Genomic DNA, 27,717 nt, shown 5'->3' with positions numbered 1-27,717 from the left:
GAGCTAGGTGTGAATGTTCCAACTGACCACCTTAATTAGCATATAATGGCTTGGCAGTACCTAGAGCAAACTTTTGTTGAGAGGTGATTAGATGTCTTTGTTTGTTTCCTCTCTGTTGTTGTGTTGTTGTGTTGTTGTAATTTTAGAGTTTTCTAATACTGGTAGCCAGATTTTGTTCATTTTCATGGTTTCCTCCTTTCTGTTGAAATTGTCCACATGCTTGTCTGACATGGTGGTTGTGAGAGGGGTCCAGCATTTCTGTGTTCTCAAATAAAATGCTGTGTCCAGGTTGGTTCATCAGGTGCTCTGCTATGGCTGACTTCTCTGGTTGAGTTAGTCTGCAGTGCCTTTCATGTTCCTTGATTCGTGTTTGGGCCTTGCTGTGTTTGATGGTCCCTATGTAGACTTGTCCACAGCTGCGTGGTATCCGGTAGACTCCTGCAAAAGTATATGGCGAAAGTGTTCTTGCCATACATCAAGGGAACCACTGACCACTTAGGGTAGCTGATCAGGAAACACAACATACAAACTATCTACAAACCCACCAAGAAAATCCAACAAATGCTACGTTCAGCAAAGGACAAGAGGGATACTCTCATTTCTGTCTCCGTCTCCCAAAGCAGTTGCTCTATTCCGAACTCAAAAACAGAAAACGGAATATTGGAGGAGAGGGAAAAGAGATTTAAAGATGGGCTCAAAGCCAACCTTCAAAACTCTGGCATAGATACTGGGAAGCCCTGGCCCTTGAGTGCTCCAGTTGGAGGTCAGCTGTGACCAGCAGTGCTGTAGAATTTGAAGAGGCATGAATAGAGGGTGAAAGAGAGAAATGTGCCAAAAGGAAGGCAAGTCAAGCCAACTCCGACCGGGACTGCCTTCCACCTGGAAACTGATGCGCTCACTGTGGTAGAAGATGCAGATCAAGAATAGGGCTCCACAGTCACCTATGGACCCACCGTCAGGACACTACACATGGAAGACCATCATCCTCAGATTACGAGGGATCACCTAAGTAAGTAAGTAAGTTCCCCAAAACCTAACATTTCAACAGTGACTTAATCAGCAATTTCCAAGGAAATTAATCAATTTCACAAAGGATTTCATGCTAGTGAATCAATAGTATGGTTTCTAATGTCCAGCATTGTCAAATTAATTTTCAGCCTTAATGGTGTTGCAGATGGAGCATCGTACCCAGTTCACCATAATCTTTCCAATGCCTGGCTATTGATGTTCCATGTTGGCCTTTCTCTTTCATTTCATGGCCTCAGCGTGGGATGGCACATAGTTGGTAGGTAGGTGGGACGTTGGCAAAGCCGCTCACGGATGGCATGAGCTCAATGTCCTTGGGGTCCATGGGGGACTTCAGCGTGAACTTTTGCAGAATGGAAGTCAGGTAGAGGAAGAGCTCCATGCGAGCCAAGCCTTCGCCAGCGCAAATCCTCTTCCCTATGGAGAGAACAAGGGGTGCTTAGTAAACAAAGCCCAAACTCTCATATATACATTTTGTGGGGCTAAACAAACCAAACTCATGCTATTTTATGGTCTGTGGTCATGAGTGTTTGCCATATCAATATAATGCACATCCACTCTATATTTCAGCCTGAAGTTTAAAGGAGTTGCAGAGCTTGAGCTTCCAAATACGTTCAGGACCTCGGAGAGCTCCTTGCATGCTTAGATGATAACCCAGAACAGATTCAGGGCTCATTTGTACTGCCATATAATGCAGTTTAAGATTTATATAATGCATTTCATTATAGTCATACTGCATTTTGTGAGTCCACATACTGACCATATAATGCAGCTTCAAACCGCATTATATGATAATCTAAATGGGGCCTTGCTGTCCCATTGATGTAGAAGCAGAGATTACAACTTTTTTACTTCATGGCCGGAGCTGCCGGTGGCGCAGTGGGTTAAACCCCTGTGCTGGCCGGACTGAAGACCGACAGGTCGCAGGTTCAAATCTGGAGAGAGGCGGATGAGCTCCCTCTATCCCTCTTTAACCCACTGCGCCACCAGGGACTCTGTGATGTATTGTAACTTGATATAATTATATACAGTTCACTTCCCATTGAGGCTCAGGTACCAGAAATTTCAGATTGTAATATCTGGAAGTTTGGGCTAAAATAAATCTGTTATTTTAAGATATGGCACCATGTGCCTTCCTCTATGATTCTATGATTTTCTCCCTCTGTTCTCATGCCTAACATAGCTTAGGTAAGGTAAAGGTTTTCCCCTGACATTAAGTCCAGTCGTGTCCGACTCTGGGTGTGGTGCTCATCTCCATTTCTAAGCCGAAGAGCCAGCGTTGTCCGTAGACATCTCCAAGGTCATGTGGCCGGCATGACTGCATGGAACGCTGTTACCTGTTCAAAAAAGAGCTCACCTGCACCTGATGTCTAACATGTTATTCCACAAATGACCACAAGGAGGATCCTATGCCACCTTTTGAACAGGTAGGTGACAAAGATCAGGGATTTGGGAAAACCAAATGGCTTGCTTATGTATGTATTTATTTACCTATCATATCCTATTTTCCATCCAATAGGGTGCTCAAAGTTGCTAGCAGTGCCGCTTAAAGCAAAACATAATTACATAGCATGGAATGTTTAAAAAACGTGAAATAGACAATCCCATCCAAAATGAATTTAGAGCCATTAAAAACCATGTTCAAAACAGTAAGGATAAATATGCAGTGCAATTCCTTTTGCCGCAACTAATTAAAAGCCAAAGTAAACAGGTCCTTGTTTGGATTGTTGTGAGTTTTCCGGGCCATATGGCCATGTTCCAGAAGCATTCTCTCCTGACGTTTCACCCACGTCTATGGCAGGCATCCTCAAAGATTGTGAGATCTGCTGGAAACTAGGAGAATGGGGTTTATATATCTGTGGAATGTCCAAAGTGGGAGAAAGAACTCTTGTCTGTTTGAGGTAGGTATGAGTGTTTCAATTGGCCACCTTGATTAGCATTTAATGTCCTATCAGTTTCAAGGTCTGGCTTCTTACTGCCTGGGGGAATCCTTTGTTGGGAGGTGATTAGCTGGCCTTGGTTGTTTCTTGTCTGGAATTCCTCTATTTTTGAGTGTTGTTCTTTGTTTACTAGCACAAAGAGAACAGGGAGATTGGCAGCTCCTATGGAAAGTAATTCCATGTTTGGGGAGCAACCACCAAGAAAGCTTTCTTTCTCTTGTGTGCATCCCAAACTCATCTGCGATGGTGGTTGAATGGAGAGAGGCTTTCCTCATAGACTTATGCAGATATAAGGAAATATAATCTTTTGGAAATTTTGCACTCACTTGATGCAGTAACTCATGGCATTGCTCCATAGATTTTCTTTCATACCAGACTATAAAAGAACCCTTGGCAATGTCTTTTGTACTGATGTTACTAATAAATTGCAATTCCTGAATTTCACTGATTATAATGACAAAATAAGGAAAAAACTGGCCAACACATATTTTTGTCCCTCAAATATTATCCCTGTCTCTGGGTATATTTGACCTCCTGATTCCAAAAATGGCACCAGTTTCCCCCTATCAGCTCTAGTTTTGATGAGCTCTAGTTTTGATGAGACTGGATTCTGATTCTATTGATGAGACATAAATGATTTGTCATATTGATGTTTAATTGTTGTTATGCTATTGCTTTTAAATGTTTCAATGATTTTGTAATGTTTGTATTGAAATTGTTGTTGTTAACCGCTTTGAGTCGCCCAAGGGCTGAGAAAAGTGGTATATAAATGAAGTAAATAAATAAAATAAATAAATAGTTTTTGAGATACAGGAAAAATACTATATACCAGTCACCATCTATTCACCCATATAAAACCATGATATCTAAGAAATAGAGCTGATGTAGTCTATCCTATGCAATTTTCTGAACCAGTGTCCCAAATAATCCCAGGAACAGATCTACAAACCAAGACACCAAGAATGTTTTGTTGTTGGGCTGTGCAATCAATATATCAGATGTCATAATCCAAATTTCAGAGGAAGCAACTGGCTAAACCACCTCTGAGTTCACCTTGCCCAAGAACCCTATGAAATCCATGGGGCCATCATAAGTCAACCAGCAATGTGAAGGCACAACATAAGCCAGTGAATTAATTTCCAAAGGAAATTCCCTCCTGATTTCATTCCAGCAACAATCCCCCCCCCCCAGTGCATGCCCACTGGGTACCTGTGGAAAAGGGCATGAAGGCTTCATTCTTCTTAAAGAGCCCTTGATCATCCAAGAAGTGGCCTGGGTTGAACTTTTCAGGCTCGCAGAAGCAGTCGGGGTCTTTCAGGACAGAGGTCAGCAATGGGATGACATTCAGTCCCTGTGGAGAAGGAAGGAAATGAAAGAACATAATAATAATAATAATAATAATAATAATAATAATAATACCCCGCCATCATCTCCCCTAGGGGACTCGGAGCGGCTTACATGAGGCCAAGCCCGACAACACATCAATAAAACAAAATACCATAAGCAAAAACAATACAATTAATATAACTCACATGTAAACAGTAACACACAAGGATTTAAAAACCTATGGCTGGGCCAAATGTAATAATTTAAAATTTAAAAAATAAATGCTAGGCATGAACAGAGGAAGGATGTATCTGATAGGAAGGTTTCTAAAAGAAATGAAGGGAGAGCAACCCAATGAATAATTAAAGTGCTTCTGAGGACATTTTGCTGGGGATTATTCCCTTATTCAGGGAAGGCACACTGGAACAGCCTCATTTTCAGGCTCCTCCTAAAGACTGCCAATGTGGGGGCTTGCCTGATATCCTTAGGAAGTGAGTTCCAGAGTTGGGGGCCCACCACAGAGAAGGCCCTCATAGAGATGCTCAAAACTGTGGAGAAGGAAGTAAACTTGCCTGAGCTCCAGTCCTGTTACTGGAGCCAAGGACATCTAACCAAGACTACATTAGAACCCCTTATTATTAGAAGTGGATGAAATGTGGCCCATTGGACTGCATGCGGACCCTGCTCCTCACTTTTCATAGAATCACAGAGTCCAACCCCTCAAGTGGTCTGGTCTTTGACCCTCCGAAGCCTGAAGAGAGGGGATTTTTATCTATTGTTCATATCTTGAGATGCTTGTAAGTTCCTTTAACAATAGTGGCTTGTGGCACCTGGGTCCTGGAGTGCTGGCCAGAGTTCATAAATATGTATTGTCTGTGTCATGGCATGAGGGAGGAATATTGTGTCCAATTCTGGGCACCACAATTCAAGAGAGATATTGACAAGCTGGAATGTGTCCAGAGGAGGGCGACTAAAATGATCAAGGGTCTGGAGAACAAGCCCTATGAGGAGCGGCTTAGGGAACTGGGCATGTTTAGCCTGAAGAAGAGAAGGCTGAGAGGAGATATGATAGCCATGTATAAATATGTGAGAGGAAGCCACAGGGAGGAGGGAGCAAGCTTGTTTTCTGCTTCCTTGGAGACTAGGACGTGGAACAATGGCTTCAAACCACAAGAGAGGAGATTCCATCTGAACATTAGGAAGAACTTCCTGACTGTGAGAGCCGTTCAGCAGTGGAACTCTCCGCCCCGGAGTGTGGTGGAGGCTCCTTCTTTGGAAGCTTTTAAGCAGAGGCTGGATGGCCATCTGTCAGGGGTGATTTGAATGCAATATTCCTGCTTCTTGGCAGGGGGTTGGACTGGATGGCCCATGAGGTCTCTTCCAACTCTTTGATTCTATGATTCTATGATTCTATGATATGTCACCTTGCTTAATATTTTATGCAGACATACAAATGGCTAAACTCACAGTGGCTTGGATCTCACTATCCACTGCTATTTTAATTGATCGATAACAATGAGATGAGAAGAATTATAAACCACTGTCAAAAGAAGAGAAAATCCATATACCAAGAGACCTTTCTATAACACATTTAAAGGAACACAAACAAGGACAATTTACCCGGGATTACGTGTTGTTGTGTTGTGCATATACTAGATATTATGGACTTTTCTCCTATTGATATCCATGTATTCTGTGCTTCATGCGTGTAAAATATAAATGAGTGAGTACCCAGTTGGGTCTTTAAGAGAGAGGTTCTCTTACATTTTGACTAATGCATACTATAAATATAAATGTGTGTGTATATATATATACACACTTGATGATAAATAATAATATTGATATTAGTATTGCTTCATAGACAACTAGAACTAACTTGAACATGGAAGTGGGAATTTAAAAATTATTTTTTGAAATTTTATTTTTACTTTACACCATTTACCTTGGACTTTGACATAGATATCTGTGCCTAATTATTGTAGATGCAGCCCCTGATAGTCCTCTTCCCTCCCTCCTTTAGCTATATTTGCTCCCACATAAACCCTTTTGGAGTTGAGAATGCCTCTTGATGGTGATGGCGGTTCAGTAGGAATGACCACACGGATCGATACTTTCACCCAGCTTTTTTAAGGCCTCACCTTGGGCAAAGTGTATCCCCGAAACTGTATTGTCCGTGTCATGGCATGAGGGAGGTTCATGGGGAGGACGTCCCCAAATCTCTGGATCTCATGGATGACAGCCTCGGTGTATGGCATCCGGATTCGATCCTCCACCTTTGGCTGGCGGTTGCTCCCAATCACATCGTCGATCTCTTGCACCACTTTTGCTGCAAAGGTTACGGGAAGACAAAGCATTGAAAGAGGTATGCTACAGGTATAGACTGGTCTGAGAGGAATGGGTTCATTTCTGCCAAAGGATGCTGGGATGGCAATTTTGTGAGGTTGCCAAGAATAAGCAGTTGTCCCTGGGGGGGGGGGGGGGGGAGGAATCACAATTCCCAGGCTTCCTGCAGAGATTTGAATCTGTTTTGAATCCAAACAAGGTAAATTTCTTGATTCTATTTATCACTTGCTTATTGATTAGAATGTCTCTGGAGATCCCAGACTAAGATGGATACAGGCCCGTAGCCAGGATTTTGTTTCCGGGGGGGGGGGGGGGGGGCTGAATTTTTTTTCAGGGGGGGTTTCAGGGGGGGCTGAGTCTGAGTGAAAGAGGGTCTAGCCTAGCAAACCTTTTGTATCATTACCCCAATACCCCATGCATATGGGATATATTGAGTATGGTGATCAGATCATGATATGAATAAACATAACAGTTTAAATAATGCACCAATAAGGCCTTTTCACGAACCACCATGAGAATTTCGGGGGGGGGGGGGGGGCTGAAGCCCCCCGAGCCCCCCCCCCCTGGCTACATGCCTGGATGGATAGAAAAAGGTTTTACAAGTTAAAAACAGATTAAATCAAGTTTAAAAACATTTAATTGTAAGTGTTTGTGCCCCCAAATCTTTAATGAGCAATGTTGTTTTCCCTTTGGTGGCAGAATGGCAGCAATGTTTACCAAAAGAAAGTGTTCCAGAACTGCCTTATTTCTAGATTTCTGCATAGAAGGTGGGACCGAAAGCAGGGCCTCCCCAGCTGATCTTAAGTGGCTCATCGGGAGAGATACGTTCGGATAGGTAAGCTGGGCTGGAACCATTTAGGGCTTTATAGACTAAAGCCAGCACTTTGAATTGTGCCCGGAAGCAAACTTGCATCCTGTGGAGTTGTATGCTCCCTTAGCGCTGTTGCAATAAGCAACTTGCCTGCTGCCTACTACACCATGTGAAGCTTCCGAACAGTCTTCAAGGGCAACCCCACCTAGAGTGTGTTGCAGTAGTCTATATGGGATGTAATTAGAGCGTGGACTAATGTGGCCAAATCAGGCTTCCCTAACTGTGCCCTTTTCAAATATAATTTCTGCCCTAGAATTTTCCTTCCATGTCCTTCCTAAATTACCTTGTATCTCTGGATATTTCATCAGAATCAGGAATCCAAACCGGAGTGTGGAGCTCACGGTCTCGGTCCCAGCAACGAATAGGTTGAGAACAGACATGATCATGGTTTGGAGGTGAAACTCACTGGAAGGATTCTTGCTCTCCTTCAATGACAAACACAAATCTATTCAGATCGTCACTCCAGAAGGTAAGTCAATCTGCAGAGACTTGACTCAAATTCTATTTTGGTCAGTGGTCCTTTTTGTTGGGAATTGTTTCTGTCCACAAAATAACTGATCTCCTGACCCTTCCACAAAACACCTCTCCCTTGGGTTGCTGTGAGTTTTCCGGGCTGTATGGCCATATTCCAGAAGCATTCTCTCCTGACGTTTCACCTGCATCTATGGCAGGCATCCTCAGAGGTTATGAGGATGCCTGCCATAGATGCTTGCAAAACATTAGGAGAGGATGCTACTGGAATATGGCCATACATCCTGAAAACCTACAGCAACCCAGTGATTCTGGCCATGAAAGCCTTCAAAAACACACCCCTCCCTTATTTTTAAAATATTTATATACCTCTCTTCATTACCAAAATTCCAGGACGGTGTAGAAAAAGGAACACATTAATTGCCAAGGAAAGGGAGAAACACAAATAAGCTAGCTCTTAAAATAGCAAGAGCTTGGCCAAATAAATATATTTTCTGCTGGTGCCCAAATGCCACCACATTTATCATGTGTACACTGAAAGAAATTCCAAAAAATATTCTAATTCTGTATCATATAGTGTTGTTGGACCCGAAACTAGAATTCTTCAGCACTGACAATGCTAAGTGTCAGGAATAGAAAGAATGTGGTATTTAATTTTTTCTTAAGAATGGTAGAAAAATGTATTCCATGAATGACAGAAAACCCTAATGAGGTCATTTTTGCACAGGAAAAAATGCTCTTTTCTGCTCAGAAAAAGCTGTTTTCTGCAGGTGTGAAACACATCTGTGAATTTTGTATAAAAAAATCCACAGTTTTCAAAGACTTTTTTTGCAGCTGGAAGAACGATGCCAGATTATTCATTGCTTTCATTGAGTGAAATTAGACAGAGATTACATCTCTATTAAATGATGATGAAAGTCATAGGGCAATAACATCTATGCATGATTTATAGCCAACATATTTTCAGTGTTGTCGAACATGTTATTAAAAAAAGATTATAATAAGGGCACAGGATCTAAATACATACTGCTGCCATTACTGTTATTCATGTGGTTTCCTTGCATCTAAAGCTGTGGTTCTCAACCTGTGGGTCCCCAGATGTTTTGGCCTTCCACTCCCAGAAATCCTAACAGATGGTAAACTGGCTGCGATTTCTGGAAGTTTCTGGAAGTAGGCAGAGGCGGCCCTAGGTAATTTTAAATGGTAAGCAAACAGTATTTTGGCACCCCCCCCCCCCAACCAATCACTGATATATATTTTCTCTTCGTTGTGGGAGTTCTGTGTGCCATATATGGTTCAATTCCATCATTGGTGGAGTTCAGCATGTTCTTTGATTGTAGGTGAACTATACATCCCAGTAACTACAACTTGCATATATCAAGGTCTGTTTCCCCCAAGAGCGCCTCAAGAGTGCCCCTGGGCAAAACCAACTATACTGCAAATACTTACTTTGCGTAATGGGTTGAGCTGCCCCTGGTTGTAGGCCAAAACATCTGGGGACCCACAAGTTGAGAACTACTAGTCTAAAGTCTACCACAGCACATTATAAGATTGAGTTTTGAAAAATTAAGTACAACATCCTTTTGTAAAAGAGATACTAAAATATTAAGTACAACATCCTTTTGTAAAAGAGATACTAAATTAGTAGAGCAACTGTTTTAAAGTAACAACCTTGCAATAGAGCTCAGAAAGGTCACCCAGCTCTTAGTACATAAGGAGATCTGAATGTGCTGCCAAAAGTATATCAAATGTGGCACTTCCAATTGACTTTCCAAGAGGACACCTTTAAGTGGGAAAGGGCCACTTAACTCAGTGTTTCTCAACCTGGGGGTCAAGACCTCGGGAGGGGGGGTCATGAAATGGTTTCAGAGAGGTTTCCAAAGACCATCAGAAAACACAGTATTTTCTGTTGGTCATGGGGGTTCTGTGTGGGAAGTTTGGCCCAATTTTATTGTTGGTGGGGTTCAAAATGCTCTTTGATTGTAGGTGAACTCTAAATCCCAGCAACTACAACTCCCAAATGTCAAGGTCTATTTCCCCCAAACTTCACCAGTGTTCACATTTGGACATATTGAGTTTCCGTACCAAGTTTGTTCCAGATCATTGTTTGAGTCCACAGTGCTCTCTGGATGTAGGTGAACTACAACTCCAAAACTCAAGGTCAATGCCCACCAAACCCTTCCAGTATTTTATGTTGGTCATGAGAGTTCTGTGTGCCAAGATTGGTTCAATTCCATCGTTGGTGGAGTTCAGAATGCTCTTGATGTTTGGTGAACTATAAATCCCATCAACTACAACTCCCAAATGACAAAATCAATCTACAACACCAATATTCAAATTTGGGCATATTGGGCATTTGTGCTAAATTTGGTCCAGTGAATGAAAATACATCCTGCATATCAGATATTTACATTACGATTAATAACAGGAGCAAAATGACAGTTATGAAGTAGCAACAAAAATAATGTTATGGTTGGGGGTCACCACAACATGAGGAGGTCGCAGTATTAGGAAAGTTGAGAACCACTGACTTAACTGATTTGGTCCTTCTGTGGGACAGAACAATGATACCTTTTCCATCTGAATAAGAAAGCAGTCAATATAGTCGCGTGGGTTCTCAGGATCCAGTGAAGCCTTGTTTAGTTTGACCCTCTCAGCCACAAAATCACAGATGTCCTGAAGATTTTGGAACAGTTTCTGGTGGGGGCCTGGCAGGTGCTTCATAATCGAGGAGAACATTTCATACAGCTGCAGGTGGGATGGGAAGCAAATACATTATCTATCTATCTATCTATCTATCTATCTATCTATCTATGCAATTATAAATTAAGCTATATTTCAAGAAAGCACATCAAAGCCACCAACAGTGAATATAAATCATAATATTCACTAGCCTAGTGGTTCTCAACCTGTGGGTCCCCAGATGTTTTGGCCTAAAACTCCCAGAAATCCCAGCCAGTTTACCAGCTATTAGGATTTCTGGGAGTGGAAGGCCAAAACATCTGGGAGGCCACAGGTTGAGAATCACTGGGCTAGATTCTTATGTCAACTAAATATATTAGACTAAGCACCTTCTCCTGACCTGATCCCAGTCCTCCAAACCCAATGGAAATGTTCTTCACCCATATTCCGATCCCCAGGAAAATGAATCTCCTTCTCTCAATGAAGCTGATATACAGTAAAGTAGGGTTTCGAAGGGAGTGAAGATTTCTGGCAATAGTGTCCATTATGGTACATCTTTATAAATAAAAATGTAATGTTCATTGTGGGATTAACATAACTCAAAAACCACTGGACGAATTGACACCAAATTTGGCCACAGGACACCTATCAGGCCAATGAGTGACCATAACTCATAAAAACACCGAAAAACACAGTGGAAGGGACTTAAAAAGCCAAAAAAGGAAAAAGACGCTACAACACATGCGCAAAGATGATCCCCCCCCCAACAAACAAAACACACAATAGCATATCCACACTCTCTTCTGGACTACAGCTCCCAGCATCCCCTAGACCAGGCCTTTTAGGAGAGGAGGAGGATCCAAATGCACTGCTTCCAAGATGCGAGCTTTCTTCTCCTTGGATTTCTTTGAGAGCATCCCAATTGATGCATATTTCCAATTTCCTATTCCTGGACTGCAACTCCCAGCAATCCTCCAAATAGATAAGATAAATAGAGATAGATAGGTAGGTAGATAAATCAATCAGGAGGACTGCTGGGAGTAGGTAGAGAAGAAAGAAAGAGGAGAAAAAGGAAGAGAAAGAAAAGGGGAGGAAGGGAGGGAAGAGGAAGAGGAAGGAAGGAGAGAAGGAAAGAATAAAAGGGAAGGAAGGAGAGATAGGAAGGAGAGAAAGAGGGAGGGGAAGAAAAAGGGGGGAAGGGAAGAGGAAGAGAAGGAAGGAAGGAAGGAAGGAGAGAAGGAAGGATAGAAAGAAAGGAGGAGAGAGAGTGGGTGGGAAAGTTGGTCACACAACGCCTGGCGGGTATTATTTATTTATTTATTTATTTACTTTACTTGTATACCGCAGTTTCTCAGCCTAACCGGCGACTCAACGCAGTTTACAACAAGGGTAAAATCAGTCACAATATACAATTTAAAACACAAAAGCACAATATACAGTATTACACAACAATAACAACACAATGCTTCTCATCACTAGAGTCATGATCCAAATTCGTCGTCCATATTTCCATTCCTGTAATCGTCACATTCATTGCACTGATTAACCAAATGCCTGTTTGAACATCCAAGTTTTTAATCTTCTTCGGAACACCATTAGTGAGGGGGCTGATCTTACCTCCATGGGAAGGGTGTTCCACAGCCGAGGGGCCACCACAGAAAAGGCCCTGTCTCTCGTCCCCGCCAGCCGCACCTGTGAAGCAGGCGGGATAGAGAGCAGGGCCTCCCCAGAAGATCTGAGGGTCCTGGCGGGCTGATAGGCAGAGATACGTTCGGATAGGTAACTTGGGCCAGAACCGTTTAGGGCTTTAAAGGCCAATGGCAGCACTTTGAATTGAGCCCGGTAGCAGATCGGCAGCCAGTGGAGCTGGCGCAGCAGAGGAGTGGTATGCTCCCTGCGCTCCGTTCCTGTTAGTATCATGGCTGCCGCACGTTGGACTAGTTGGAGCTTCCGAGCCGTCTTCAAAGGCAACCCCACGTAGAGAGCGTTGCAGTAGTCTAAATGGGATGTAACCAGAGCGTGGACTACCGTGGCCAAGTCAGACTTCCCAGCTAGTCATTAATATAGAATAGTAATGGATGCTCCTCTAATGGGTCACAGGCCTCATTTATCTAAATCACAAAATTGTGGAGTTGAAAGGCCCCCCAAGAGCCATCTAGTCCAAGCCATTTTCAGAGATTTTGAACACTTCCTATTTGTTTAGTTTCTAAGATTTTTTTTTAAAAAAGAGCTCTTTAAATGTTTAATCTAGTTGAAACTTGGAACCTTCTTCCCATGACAACCATCACTATGATCCCTTGCTGAGTTTGCCCAGGAAGGAGTGTCCAGAAAGATAGGCTGCCTTTGTACATGGGAGTTCTACTTGGGCGTCACAGCTGATGTTTATTCCTCTTCTTAAAAACACTATTTATATCGCAGCTTAACAGTAAGCTCCCAGGGCTGTTATAGAAAATGAGATTAAACCCAAATTAGGGATCGACCTTGTTAAACTCTCCTCCCTGAATGTATCTAATCCTCCTTTTTAAAACCATTGGCCATGACCACTCCTTTTGGCAAGGAATTCTACCAGGTAATTCTGCACTGGGTAAAGAAAGGCTATCTCAAAATGTTCTGCCAATCAGTTTCCTTAGACAATTGTTCCAGAAATGTTTGTGAAACAAGGGTGATGAAAACACCTCTGCCATATTTGGCTTCACCTTTCAAGTGGAACCTTTCCAAGGCTGATGAGTCAACATTTTTGCTCTTGCAATCTGGCTCTGTGCTGTCGCACGCTGGGCCTGTGCATCAGACTGTAGACAGGACATAAATTCTGTGTGCTCAACGGGATGCCGGGGCTGCCTCAGATTAAAGGCCTTTGGATTTCCTTAAAACAGAGTCTTTAAATTGCTTAAAGATTCAACAAAGTTCTTTATTAATGAAAACAAACAGGTACTTTAAGGCTTTCTTAACAGTTTATTGGCTCTCTCTCTCAATCTTGTCCACAGGGAACAGGCACTATCTTCATAAACTGTACATTAACTAATGGGGAAATCCTTAACTTCTAATCTGGGTGGTCTGTCTTTGCCTCTGTTGGCGTGGAGCCCCTGCACCCGGTACCAACTGCTTCTGGCTTCTGCGAGTGACCCTTACCAAGCAGAGCTTTGCAGACTTCCAGGGAAAAAGGAGTTCAGGTTTCAGTGATGGCTGATTGAAATCCCTCAGCGAAGGAGCTGTAAGGCTGTATATCTTCCGGCCAAGCTGTGGGGCTGTATCTCCCCAGCCAAGCCGTAGAAGATGAAGCTTTCTACAGGAGCTCTTAGTATTATGTCCTGCATGAAAGGCTTCTCTGTGTGGACTGAACTCAAACTGGCTCCTATTCCCTCCAAAACCCAAAAAGGGGGCGGGACCAGGGAACCTAACTATAATTGACAGGTGGCTTGCCCTATGATTGCAGCCAAAAGAAGCCACCTATCTGCAGAGTCCCTGAAACTTAGGACTACAACAAACATTCAATGCAAAGCAAACAAAATTGGAGCTCCTGGTACAGCTGTACCTGCACAGGCTCCATCCCATTATGTCACGCTGCCAGACCACTGATATAATCCACTGTTTTTTGGACTATCCTCCAACATTTCAGAAATGGAAACTGGAACAATCCATATGTGGGTCAGGGTGGCAAACATTATTAATGTGGAAGAACATACGAGCTAGGAGAGGTTGCTTTTGCCTGAGCCTGTTGGGAAAGGGAAGAAGGTTCCCTTTTCTTTTACTGAGTTAAGTGAGTGCAAACTCCTTTTGCCATTTGAACTCAATTTGCTGCAACTGAGGTGAGCTGGGGACAACAAAGGAAGAGTGAGAGGAATAATAGAATCATAGAGTTGGAAGAGACATCGTGGGCCATCCAGTCCAACCCCCTGCCAAGAAGCAGGAAAATCATGTTCAAAGCACCCCAACAGATGGCCATCCAGCCTCTGTTTAAAAGCCTCCATGGAGGGAGCCTCCACCACACTTCGGGGCAGAGACTTCCACTGCTGAACAGCTCTCACAGCCAGAAAATTCTTCCTATTGTTCAGGTGGAATCTTCTTTCCTGTAGTTTGAAGCCATTGCTCCCCGTCCTAATCTCCAGAGCAGCAGAAAACAAGCTTACTCCCTCCTCCCTGTGACTTCCCCTCACATATTTATACATGGCCCTCAGCATGTCTCCTCTCAGCCTTCTCTTCTGAAGGCTAAACATGCCCAGCTCCTTAAGCCGCTCCTCATAGGGCTTCTTCTCCAGACCCTTGATCATTTTAGTTGCGGTCTTCTGGACATCTTCCAGCTTGTCAATATCTCTCTTTTATTGTGGTGCCCAGAACTGGACACAGTATTCCAGGCGTGGTCTAACCAAGGCAGAATAGAGGGGTAGCATGACTTCCCTGCATCTATAGCAGGGGTCCCCAAATTAAGGCCTCGGGACTGGATACAGCCCTCCAAGGTCATTTACCCAGCCCTCGCTCAGGGTCATCCTAAGTCTGAAATGACTTGAAAGCACACAACAACAACAACAACAATCCTATCTCATCAGCCAAAAGCAGGCCCACACTTCCCATTGAAATATTAATAAGTTTATATTTGTTAAAATTGTTCTTTATTTTAATTATTGTATTGTTTTAAAGTATTTTTGGCACTACAAATAAGATATGTGCAGTGTGCATATGAACTCATTCATGTTTTTGTCAAATTATAATCCGGCCCTCCAACAGTTTGAGAGACTGTAACCTGGCCCTCTGTTTAAAAAGTTTGAGGACCTCTTGGCGGGGATGAGGGACAGGGCCTTCTCAGTAGTGGCCCCCCACCTGTGAAATTCACTCCCTGGAGAAATTAGGTTATCTTCATCCCTCCTCTCCTTTAGAAATAAGTTAAAAACGTGGATGTGGGACCAGGCCTTCGGGTAACTATGCAGACAATGGCATAGTTTTTTCTTCCCTCCCTCCCTCCCTTCCCCTCCCTTTTTTTCTTTCTCTCCTTTCTTCCTTCTCTACCTATTCTTGGACTGTAACTCCCAGAAGTCCTCTGATTGATTGATCTACCTACTATCGATCTCTATCTAATCTATATATCTTATCTATCTGGAGGATTGCTGGGAGTTGCAGTCCAGGAATAGGAAATAGGAAATATGTATGGATTGAGAAACTCTAAAAAAAATACAAGGAGAAGCAAGCTTGCAGCTTGGAAGCAGTGCATTTGGAGCATCCCCCCCCCCCCCCACATAGGGCCTGGTCCAGAGGATGCTGGGAGCTGCCATTTTTGTGTATGTGCTGCATTGTCATTTAGCTTTTTTTTTGGGGGGGGGGGTGGTGGTGTTTATGAGCGATGGTCACTCGTTGGTCTGTTAGGGGTGTAGTGTCCAATTTTTGTGTCAATATGTTAATCCCACAAACGAACATTACATTTTTTATTTATATAGATGATGATGATGACTATTATTATTATTCTCACCTGACCGGAGGTGGTACTCATCCTCACAAAAGAATCATTTATCTTGGTTAGTAAGGAGAGGAAGTCTTTGTCTTTGTAGTCGAAGCGTTGTCCAAAGACAATGGCACAGATGACATTGGAGACTGTACAGCTCAGGAAAAACGTGGGGTCAAATAGTGAGCCTGCAGAAAAGAATCAGGTCTTAGCATGATGGACAGTTCAACCCTTATCTTAGTCTAAAAACGGACTTCAGTGGCTTTTGGCTAGATGCATCCCAACCATTTTGCTTGAGTCTCCTGATAAGATACTGTCTCCTCCTGTCTTTTCTTGCGGCTGGGTTAATTTAGTGCAATTACTTTGCATTTTGAATGCTGAAGACTTCCCTGCATGCCAAAACCAGGACACTTTGTGGGTTTGAAAGTCCTTTCTATGTTCTAAATTTCAAAATTGTTGACTTCTATACATTTTCTTTCTTTCCTGTCCCAGCTTTCCAGTGAGACTTTCATAGTAGCAGTTAGGCTTGTGTGTGGATTTCTTTTGGTTGATTTCCTTTGGCCAATCCAGCTTGTTTGGCTTGTTTGGTTGGCCATAATGACAAAAGCTCAGCTGCCATGTTTTTCCATCTGGAACTGGCTACATGGCAGCTCATCATGGCTCTTCCTCTCCTATTCGACATCACATGGCTTTACCTCTGAGCCCTGCCTGTTGGACCAATCAGAATAGATGAATGCCGCGATGTATCTTATGCAAACTGTGTCTATTTAATGGGGTAGTGCCTCCATTGTCCTCGGTTGCACCCTGGCTCTAGAGCAGTGGTTCTCAACCTGTGAGTCCCCAGGTGTTTTGGCCTACAACTCCCAGAAATCCCAGCCAGTTTACCAGATGTTAGGATTTCTGGGAGTTGAAGGCCAAAACATCTGGGGACCCACAGGTTGAGAACCACTGCTCTAGAGAGATGCTTCAGTCTGATTGCCTTGCTTTATTTTTTGGCTTTGCTTGGCCTCTCTCTAGCATTGAATCTTTTCAGTTTTCCTTTATTTTCTTGATTCTTTTTATTTAATGGGACTGGGAGTTGGGAAAGTGCAGGATGGGTGGGTAGAGTGCGTGCCAGTATTTGGGGACTTGGGAGAAAGAAAGAGCATCTTTTTGCTCTTGGTGTGCCTTTCTTTACAAATATTTGGGTGGCTCTGAAAGCCTAGCTTCTTTTTCTCCTTTCTTCCCCTCCTTCAGAAAATACCTAACAAAGATAACAACAACAATAACAACAACAACAGGAAAAACTGACACGATATGAGGATTTAAAGAGCAAACTGCAAAGACTCTGGCACAAACCAGTAAATGTGGTCACAATGGTGATCAGCATACTGGGTGCTGGGTGCAGTGCCTAAAGACCTTGGCCTGCACTTAAACACAGTCACCGCTGACAAGATTGCTATCTGCCAGCTGCAAAAGCCCACTGGGATCTGCATGTATTATTTGCCGATACATCACACAGTCCTAGACACTTGGGAAGTGTCCGACGTGTGATCCAACACAACAGCCAGCAGAGTGATCTTGTTTGCTGTGGACTCATCTTGTTGTGTTTCTAATAATAATAATAATAATAATAATAATAATAATAATAATAATAATATATTGAAGAAAGGTTTTCAAATAATAATAATAATAATAATAATAATAATAACCTCAGCAAACAAACAGAAAAGCCTCATTCTCAGAAAACTATTACTTAGTTACCTAACTACCCATAATTTCATTCCCTTGCAAATAAATTCTTTCTGGTTATATTTCTCTCTGTGCTCTATAAATAAAAGAAATTCCTAAAAATCAGAGTCTGAGACATGCTAGTGTGGAGGAGAGCAAACCACAGACCACTTACTACAATGCAGTCTGAGCCCTGCCACATGCCCAATGGAGGACCTTTTTATAGCAACACCAGAGGCACTCCAAGTAGCCAGCTTCTGGTCAAAGGACATTTAATATAATGCCAAGTTTTCAAACTTTGTAGGTTTTTTGTTTGTTTTTTAAATACATTATAACTGGGATTGTGGCATAGCTGGCTGAGTGTCAGCTGCATTAAGATCACTGTGACCAGAAGGTCATGAGTTCGAAGTCAGTCCGGGTCAGAGTGAGTGTCTGGTCAATTGTGTAGCTTGTTGTCGACCTTTGCAACCCAAAAGACAGTTGCAGACAGTTGAATGTAACCACAGGGGATACATTCTCCAGCAAGTAGGAAAATTAGGTACCACCTATGTGTGGGGAGGCTAATTAACTAATTTATGAGGCCATAAAAAGACTTCAGCAAAACGCACTCCAGCAAAGCATGTGGGGAATGTGGAAGTACTTCATCAGTGTCGCAGATGGATGATGAAAGCAACAGCTCCCCTGGTGGCCAGAAAAAAGTTAAATAGCCTCTGTGTATGTCTATATACATTGTATGTCTAATTGGCATTGAATGCTTGTCATATATGTGTACATTGTAATCCGCCCTGAGTCCCCTGTGGGGTGAGAAGGGCAGAATATAAATGCTGTAAATAAATAAATAAATAAATAAATAACTGCATTCTTGGTTTACTCCTGATACAATAAATAAATAAAGAGATGACCCGAACATTATGAAACTTGGTGGGCTAAAAGTGGTAGATGTGTCCTCCAAGTGTGGTCATTTTTATCCTGACAGCCCTAAAAATAATGGGAAGGGGAACCTGGGGAGCCTCCCCCATTATCACCAGTGGGCCAGATGTAGCTGTATTTTTGGGCTGAGGACTGAAAGTGGCTATTTGGCTACCCACTCATTTTTGGGAGGTATATGAAAACAGATCCGCGGGTCTCTCGGAATTTGACCAGCAGAAACTGACTGAGGTTCAGCTGAAATGCACAAGTATATTTCTAAACCAAAAGTTCCGTATGGGTTAACTGTCCTTAATAATGTTACGTAATATTACATGAGGAAGAGGGGATTCATATTTCAATTCAAGAGCAATTTCAGAGCCTTGTGGTTTTTTAAAAAATGGGGAAATCTGTTTCCTAAGCAATGTTGGTTGATTCTTCCCCAAGTACAATTAGGAAATTGCAATGTATGTCAATAAATAAGAAAAAACTTCCTCTTGATTTCCACATTTCGCAATTCAAGTAGGGAGAACAACAACATGCCCAACCGTTTGTTTTTCTGAATTCCTCCAGCAAGTACTGGGCTTCTTCTTGGATCCGTTCCTCAACAGGTCTTTTTCCCATCCCGAAATTCCTCAAGGTGCTGAGCGTGAATTGACGGAGCTGTTTCCAACGTTCCCCATTAGCGAATGCAATCCCTGAAAAGGCAACACCCCAAACTCATAGTTAAGGAGGAAGAGGAGGAGGAAGAAGAAAAGGCAGAAGAACAAGACTACAATCTTACAAATTGCAGCCTTCTAGACCAGTCTTCTCCCAATACAATATAGTAAGACCCTTACTATATTGTAAGTAACCACAGGGGATACATTCCCAACTTATCCATAGTTCTCTGAATCTATGGATATGACCGAACACCATCAAATTATCTGTTGTCCAGTCCCAGCATGCCATAATGTTGTGCTAGAGAACCCAGAGACTCCTAAAGATGAATCATCTCTAGAAATTTGCTTGGTCCTCCAGTGTCACCTTACAGTAATTTCGGTGGGAAGCATGCTAGATCTTACTAGATTTTCTAGATCCTACTAGACCAGTGGTTCTCAACCTTCCGAATGCTGCGACCCCTTAATAGAGTTCCTCAGGTTGTGTTGACCCCCAACCATAACATTATTTTCATTACTACTTCATAACTGTGATTTTGCTACTTTTCTGAATGGTAATGTATCTGATATGCAGGGTGGATTATCATTCACTGGACCAAATTGGGCACAAATACCCGATACATCCAAATTTGGGAGTTGTAGTTGCTGGGATTTATAGTTCACCTACAGTCAAAGAGCATTCGGTACTCCAATGATGGAACTGAACCAATCTTGGCACACATTACTCCCATGAGCAACAGAAAATATGGAAGAGTTTAGTGGACATTGACCTTGAGTTTGGGAGTTGTAGTTCACCTATATCCAGAGAGCACTGTGGACTCAGGCAATGACGGATATGGACCAAACTTGGCACAAATACTCAATATGAACAAACGTGAACACTGGTGGAGTTTGGGGAAAACAGGCCTTGACATTTAGGAGTTGTAGTTGCTGGGATTTATAGTTCACCTATAATCAAAGATTATTCTGAACCATACTAACAATAGAATTGGGCCAAACTTCCCACACAGAATCCCCATGACCAACAGAAAATACTGTGTTTTCTGATGATTTTTGGTGACCCCTCTGACACCCTCCCACGACCCCCCAGGGGTCCCGACCCCCAGGTTGAGAAACACTGTACTAGACAGACCATTTTCCCCCAGGTGCGGATAAGTGAAACCGCAAATATGGGTTCTGCAGTTATGGGGGGTGGTCTTATTGGACTTTGATTTACATTTCTTACACTGCTTAAACTATTTCCTAGTTCCAACAGACCTCACTACTTCTGAGGATGCTTGCCATAGATGCAGGCAAAACGTCAGGAGAGAATGCCTCTAGAACAGTGGTTCTCAACCTGGGGTTGTTTTTGGCCTACAACTCCCAGAAATCCTAGCCAGTTTACCAGCTGTTAGGATTTCTGGGAGTTTAAGGCCAAAAACATCTGGGGACCACTGCTCTAGAACATTGCCATATAGCCCGAAAAAACCTACAACAAACCAGTGTGAGGTTGTTCACTATGAGCCATGAAGCTATTCAAATTTTGAATTTCATCAACTAGCTCTTAGTGCCTCTTGGTTTATTCCTCTCATTTAGGTTGCTTTCTAGAACTTCTTTAGCAAAGCTGCCTAGAAAAGTAGATTTTTAGGAAGTAATGAGATTCTCCATTAATGAGTAATGAATCCACCAAGGTCAACAAATGCTTTACAAGGAAACTTAATAAGAGTTCCTGTGAAAAAGTTCATTAATAAGCATTGTAACAGGTTGCTAAGATTAGGACTAACACAGTTAGAAGTTAAGAGAAAGTAAACATTGACTAGAGATATGCTTCCATTGGATTGCTAGGCAGAGATACTCCAATCCCTTTCCTCTGGAAGAGTTGGCCGTAAGGAATATCTCATCACAGTTTGCTTTGAGATTAGCCTCTTAAATGAAAATATTTGTCTAATTTTTTCATACAGTTAGAATCCACCTTTGGGTGGAAGATCTTTGCAAAAGTTGAAAACCTGGATTTAAAATGACTATTTTTAAATATCTGAAAGACCACTTCTTTAGGAAACTCTAAGCCAGGCATGGGCAAACTTTGGCCCTCCAGGTGTTTTGGACTTCAACTCCCACAATTCCTAATAACTGGTAAGATGGCTGGGATTTCTGGGAGTTGAAGTCCAAAACATCTAGAGGGCCAAAGTTTGCCCATGCCTGCTCTAAGTCATACACTGGGATTCTATGGTCAATATCAATATAAAATTGTGCTGGATGACCAAGAAAGTCCTAGAAGCATCTCTCTCTCTCATCAAATCCACAAAAGTCAAATCGGAAAATATGGAGGACCAACTGTATATTCTGTGTCTGTGTTTTGATAAACTGTGAGCAACTGCTATTGGTATTTGATACACGATACCTAATGATACCATCAGGTGCCATTCTTATATACCAGGCTTTGATCCAGAATCTTAGAGTCGAGAACAATCCTGAACTGAAGTGCTGGCAAGCTATGATAGTTGAAGATGTTTAAACTCTGACAACAGCGTAATTTCTTTGGAACTCACCTAATCCATGAACGAAGTCATCCACGGTGGCCAGATGCCCTCTCCCACTGAACTCCTCAGCATGGTCCACCAGAGCTTCTTTGACTGCCTTGTAGCCATATAGGACCACCACACGCCGCGGGCCCAAATGGACTGTGAAGACAGGCCCGTATTGGTCTCTCAGCTTTAAAAGAAAACAGTCACAAAGTGAAGATCCTCTTCTGAGACACCTAGGAGCTAGCACCTGTCCCACTTCCTGGCCTTCAAGAAAATACTAAAAATATGGCTCTGGGATCAAGCTTTTGGCCAGTAATGGGAACAGTGCAGTAAAAGACTATAAATTAACATTAGTGACTTCCACTGGCCCTGGATTATGACCTGAATTATGTGATGTTAATTGCTTTTTTAATGTTATGTTTTAACTGGTTGGTTTTTAATGTTTTTGCTTATTTATCAATGATGTGTGTATACACAGCATCAAATTGTTGCATTTGTAAGGCTGCCCTGGGTCCCCTTTAGGGTTGAGAAAGGTGGGATGTAAGTGCGACAAATAAATAAATAGTTACCATATACTACTGCTCCATCTGGCCAATATTGTCTGTTGTTCTTCAAACTTTTAGGACAGGGAATGGGAAAGGTATGGTTTTCCAGAATGAATATTTAGGCTGTTATGCAAGATAGTTCATGGCTGGGTATAACTAGTAGGGTATAAAAAAGGTAAAGGTTTTCCCCTGACATTAAGTCCAGTCATGTCCGACTCTGAGGGTTGGTGCTCATCTCCATTTCTAAGCTGAAGAGCTGGCATTGTCTGTAGACACCTCCGAGGTCATGTGGCCGGCATGACTGCATGGAGCACCGTTACCTTCCCGCTGGAGCAATACCTATTGACCTACTCGCATTTGCATGTTTTCGAACTGCTAGGTTGGCAGAAGCTGGGGCTAACAGCGGGAGCTCACCCGCTCCTCAGATTTGAACCTACGACCTTTCGGTCTGCAAGTTCAACAACTCAGCACTCTAACCCACTGTGCCATCGGGGGCTCCTTTTAGAATAGTGTATAGTGTAACTTAATTTGACCAGCAGATATTTACATTTTGCCCACTTCAGAGCACCAAGATTCATCTTTGTCCTCTCACCACAAGACTTATATTTATTTGCCTCAGAAAGGGCTATGCCCAGCCTGCTATCTTGGAATGACTCTGCAACTTGAGACTTGTGAATTGCTGCACTTCCTTGGGAACGGCTGCGCCCAGGTAATTCAATATGCACTTTGTGGCACGCATACCCTGGGCACATGTTCAATCATTTTCTGGTAGTCAGAGAAGGTTGTTTCATCTAATTTGAAAAAAAATGCACATTTTGTGGTGGAGTTTCAATAAATTTCAAGTGTAACTTAGCCTTTCCTTCTCCCATATTTTGAATATTTATGGTGGGTGGGCAAAAATGGTGCAGAAGGTACAAAGGAATGATGGGAAATGCTGAAAAGCAGTGAAACGCAAATGCAAAAGAGTTAAGTAACACCTCACTGCTTAAAAATATATGCTGCAAATAGTAAACACAAATCAATTCATGGCTGAATTAAATGTGTCAATCAAAATGGTGGAAAAATTGACACCGGATATTAGTCCAGTGATAGGCAGTGCGTGATCCTCACATTGTTATTGTGCTGACATTTCCACCAACCCATGTCAACCCATTCTGGAAAGATACTATATACATATTTAAATATTTAAATAGATTTCATTGCTTAAATAAACCATCCTACATATAGGGGGATGGTGGTTTGAGGGTTGAATTAGGATTCTAGGAGCGAAGATTACAGCAGATGCAGACTGCAGCAAGGAAGTCAGAATACGCTTACTTCTTCGGAGGAGAGCAATGACCAATCTCGATAAAATAGTGAAGAATAGAGACATCACCCTGGCAATGAAGGTCTGCATTTGTTGTTGTTCATTCATTCAGTTGCTTCCGACTCTTCATGTTCTCATGGACCAGCCCACACCAGAGCTCCCTGTCGGCTGTCACCACCCCCAGCTCCTTCAAGGTCAAGCCATTCACTTCAAGGTTACCATCCATCCATCTTGTTCTTGGTCGGCCCCTCTTCCTTTTTCCTTCCATTTTCCCCAGCAACATTGTCTTCTCCAAGCTTTCCTGTCTTCTCATTATGTGGCCAAAGTACTTCATCTTTGCCTCTCATATCCTTCCCTCCAATGAGCAGTCGGGCTTTATTTCCTGAAGTATGGACTGGTTGGATCTTCTTGCAGTCCAAGGCACTCTCAGAATTTTCCTCCAGCACCACAGTTCAAAAGCATCTATCTTCCTTTGCTCAGCCTTCCTTATGGTCCAGCTCTGACATGCATAAGTTACTATTGGGAATAGCTCTTGCATCCATAGGTTATTACAGGGAATATCATTGCTTTGACTATGCGGATCTTCATTACCAGTGTGATGTCTCTACTCTTCACTATTTTATCGAGATTGGTCATTGCTCTCCTCCCAAGAAATCAGCGCCTCCTGATTTCCTGGCTTCAGTCTGCGTCTGCAGTAATCTTTGCACCTAGAAATACAAAGTTTGTCACTGCCTCCACTTTTTCTCCCTCTATTAGTTAAAGCAATGGCATTCCCTGTAATAACCTATGGATGCAAGAGCTGGACCCTAAGGAAGGCTGAGCGAAGGAAGATAGACACTTTTGAACTGTGCTGCTGGAGGAAAATTCTGAGAGTGCCTTGGACTGTGAAAAGATCCAACCAGTCCATACTCCAGGAAATAAAGCCCGGCTGCTCATTGGAGGGAAGCATATTAGAGGAAAAGATGAAATACTTTGGCCACATAATGAGAAGACAGGAAAACTTGGAGAAAACAATGATGTTGGGGAAAATGGATGGAAAAAGGAAGAGAGGCCGACCAAGGGCAAGGTGGATGGATGGCATCCTTGAAGTGACTGGCTTGACCTTGAAGGAGCTGGGGGTGGTGACGGCCGACAGGAAGCTCTGGTGTGGGATGGTTCAGGAGGTCACAAAGAGGTGGAAACCCCTGAACGAATAAACAAGAACAACTAGGATTCTCGGCCATGAAAACTAATGGAGTGACCCTTGGGCAAATCACACTCAAGGTCCATCCAGGCAGGACCTTTATTGTGGTAACTTTCACAATAAAGGAGGGGCTGTCCAGATGACATTGCTCCCCCCCAGCTCTCCTGGTGTGTCATTTCTACATGCTGGGAGAGCCTTCTGAGGCTTTTAATTGAGGCCTGGTAAGTTTTTATTACTTTTCTAAGGGGTCTGGGGGTTTGGGCGGAAGGGGGTAGGGCCTCCAGACATTCTCTTGGGCTAGTCTCAAGAGAACATCTGGACACCCACCCCAGAAAGCATGTGCTTTCTAGATCGAGAGAACATCTGGAGGCCCTGCCCCCCTCCCCCAAGCCCCCAGACCCCTTAGAAAAGTTAAAAAAACTTACCAGGTCTCAATTAAATGCCTCAGCAGGCTCTCCTGACATGTAGAAATAATGCACCAGGAGAGCGGGACGGGATGGGACGGGGGGGGGGGGGGGGGGAAGCAATATTGTGTTGATAGCCCCTCCTTTATTGCGGGAATAACCACAATAAAGGTCCTGTCTGGTCAGGCCCCCAGGAAAATCCACATTTTTTAAACACGGATTCTCCTGTAATAAAGGCCTGTTTCAATCCGTCCTCTGTCACAGAGGAAGTCAATGGAAAACTCTCTGAATAAACTTACCATGAAAACCCTGTGATAGGTTTGTCTTAAAGTTACTGTAAATCAAAAATGATTTGAAGACAAATGACAATAAATATTCCATTTAAATTTGTCATTTATTTATAAGTACAGTAGACCCACATACCTGTGGGACCAATATCCATAGTTTTGTTTCCACCCAGTTCAACCAGCAATCTCTAATGTGACATTCAAAAGCAGGATCCCTGTCTCAACTCAATTACTTATATAGTTAATATGTTAAATGTGGAAATAACAAATTGTGAATGGAATAATATAGATAAACTTGGAAAGGTTACAACAACTAAGAGGATGTGGGAACCAGTTAGGAATTATTTAGAGAATGTGCTAAGATGTGGAGTAGAAAAATTAAGACTGAGACTGATATTTCAAATGTAACTTCTGTAGTTTGATGTATAAATTGCATGTACAAGGAGGGGAGGGTGGGAGTGGGAAAAAAAACCCATTAAAACAACAATAAAAAACCCTCAATTACTAATGGGGGGGGGGGGGTTAGAAACATCCGTCTCCTTGCCTCAGTTGTCAGGAGAACAGACCACCGTCACTCGCAGTGGTTGCGCGATTGGGGGACCTGAACAATTGGAGCAGTAGCGGCACAAGCATGAATACATAGGTTTTGTGAATATGGATTCGTAACTCTAGGTTATGAGCCCATAACTGCAATACTGAACTCCAGGCAATATTATAAATTGCAATTCTGATCAATTTCTTCACCCATCCCTCATAGGAATTTGGAAGGTTCTACAAGACAGCAGCTGATTGGAATCGTTAATTACTAAGCAAACAGCTGCTAGTCAAGGTAATGAATACTCCAACCTTGTTGAAAGCAGGTTCCCATGGGGTGGGGTGGGGGGGGGGGGAGAGAAAGGGAAGAACCCTCTTACCTTCTTGAAATGGAAGAACCCTCTTACCTTCTTGAATGACTTCAATATATCATTGGCTTTCAGGTCTAACAGGTTGCCCAAAGCAGGGAGGGGAGTGGGGCCTGGCGGTAGGCTTCTTCTTTGGGCTATTTGGCTCCATGCTGACAGGAGGATTAAGGTGGAACAAAAAACCACCAACAAGAGCGAAATCGCTTCTCCCACGTCCATTGTGCCAAAGATGGCTGAGGTGAGTTTGGCTCTGGATTTCAAGAAGAAAAAGAACTACAACCACCCTGGCAAGGCCCTGGTGTAATAAAAACCTAAAGCAAAAACAAAAGGGATTGGTGTGTCACACTCTTTTTAGCAAACTTATCTCCCTGGCAGGTGCCCTTAGCTATGGCACATGGCCAGGTGCCCTTAGCTACTAGTGCCCAGATAGTAAACTTTCTGTGGTAAGTGAGATTGAAATTCTGTATAGCAATGTAAACATCTCTGGAGAAGTAGAGAATGGACATATATGGGTCAGGTCCAAGGTATCTGAAGGGTCGTATTCTCCCATTTGACTTTTCCCAGCTTTCGAGATCTACATGGGAAGTTTCTCGCCATCCCAACAATGCAATTGACACATCTAATCGGAACAGAGGAGGGGAGCTTTTTGGTGGCTGCTCCCAAACCCTGGAATTCTCTTGCTAGAGAGGCAAGAGTGCCATCTCCTTTAGTATCATTTCATAAGCAGATGAAGACTTCTATTTTGTGTGTGTGTGTGTGGATGGTTTGGGGGATCTGATTGCTTATGTGGAAAGGATGTTTCATAATCTCCGCTGTTGTTAGATGTAAACAATAGAGGGCATTATGAAACATCATTTCCCACATAAGTGATAAAGTTCACCAAACCTTCCACACACACACACACAAAACAGAAGTCTTCATCTGCTTACGAAATGATACTAAAGAACATGACACTCTCATTTTAAACGGCTTTTGATTCTTCATAGTCTTAACTTGATGTGAAATAATTGCTGGGATTTCTAGTTTTCAGTTATGAATGCATAGCTTAGAAATACCCATTCATAAGTATTTTGTATTCCTGATCCTTCTGTATTCAATAGGGTAGAGAACATAATAATAATAATAATAATAATAATAATAATAATAATAATAATAATGTGTAGACTCTGCAAGGAAGCAGATGAAACAATAGATCACATTCTCAGCTGCTGCAAGAAGATC

General features: G+C 42.7%; 1 protein-coding gene across 1 annotated transcript; it reads right to left on the bottom strand.

Annotated features, from left to right (window-relative positions):
• Window positions 1–1,252: 1,252 nt before the first annotated feature.
• LOC132780068 (cytochrome P450 2G1-like) lies at window positions 1,253–26,715 on the bottom strand. The gene is made up of 9 exons (XM_060783598.2): window positions 26,536–26,715; window positions 21,894–22,056; window positions 19,255–19,404; window positions 16,118–16,278; window positions 10,549–10,725; window positions 7,790–7,931; window positions 6,431–6,618; window positions 4,176–4,317; window positions 1,253–1,443 (listed from the first exon to the last, which is right to left on the bottom strand). Exons 1-9 carry the CDS (start codon window positions 26,713–26,715, stop codon window positions 1,262–1,264), a joined length of 1,485 nt encoding a protein of 494 aa, XP_060639581.2. The 3' UTR covers window positions 1,253–1,261.
• Window positions 26,716–27,717: the final 1,002 nt, after the last annotated feature.

This window comes from Anolis sagrei, chromosome X (assembly GCF_037176765.1).
Source record: "Anolis sagrei isolate rAnoSag1 chromosome X, rAnoSag1.mat, whole genome shotgun sequence".
Taxonomy (NCBI): Eukaryota; Metazoa; Chordata; class Lepidosauria; order Squamata; family Dactyloidae; genus Anolis; species Anolis sagrei.
This window is presented reverse-complemented; position numbering and strand designations above follow the sequence as displayed.

Bases quoted from the DNA above. Each gene is read 5' to 3' on its own strand.
- LOC132780068 (XM_060783598.2), bottom strand. From the start codon at position 26,715: ATGGACGTGGGAGAAGCGATTTCGCTCTTGTTGGTGGTTTTTTGTTCC. The intron at 7,932-10,548 runs GTATCATTGTTC...TTGTCATTGAAG, and splicing joins TTCTTATTCAGATGGAAAAG to GAGAGCAAGAATCCTTCCAG. The intron at 1,444-4,175 runs GTACCCAGTGGG...TTCTCTCCATAG, and splicing joins CTTCATGCCCTTTTCCACAG to GGAAGAGGATTTGCGCTGGC.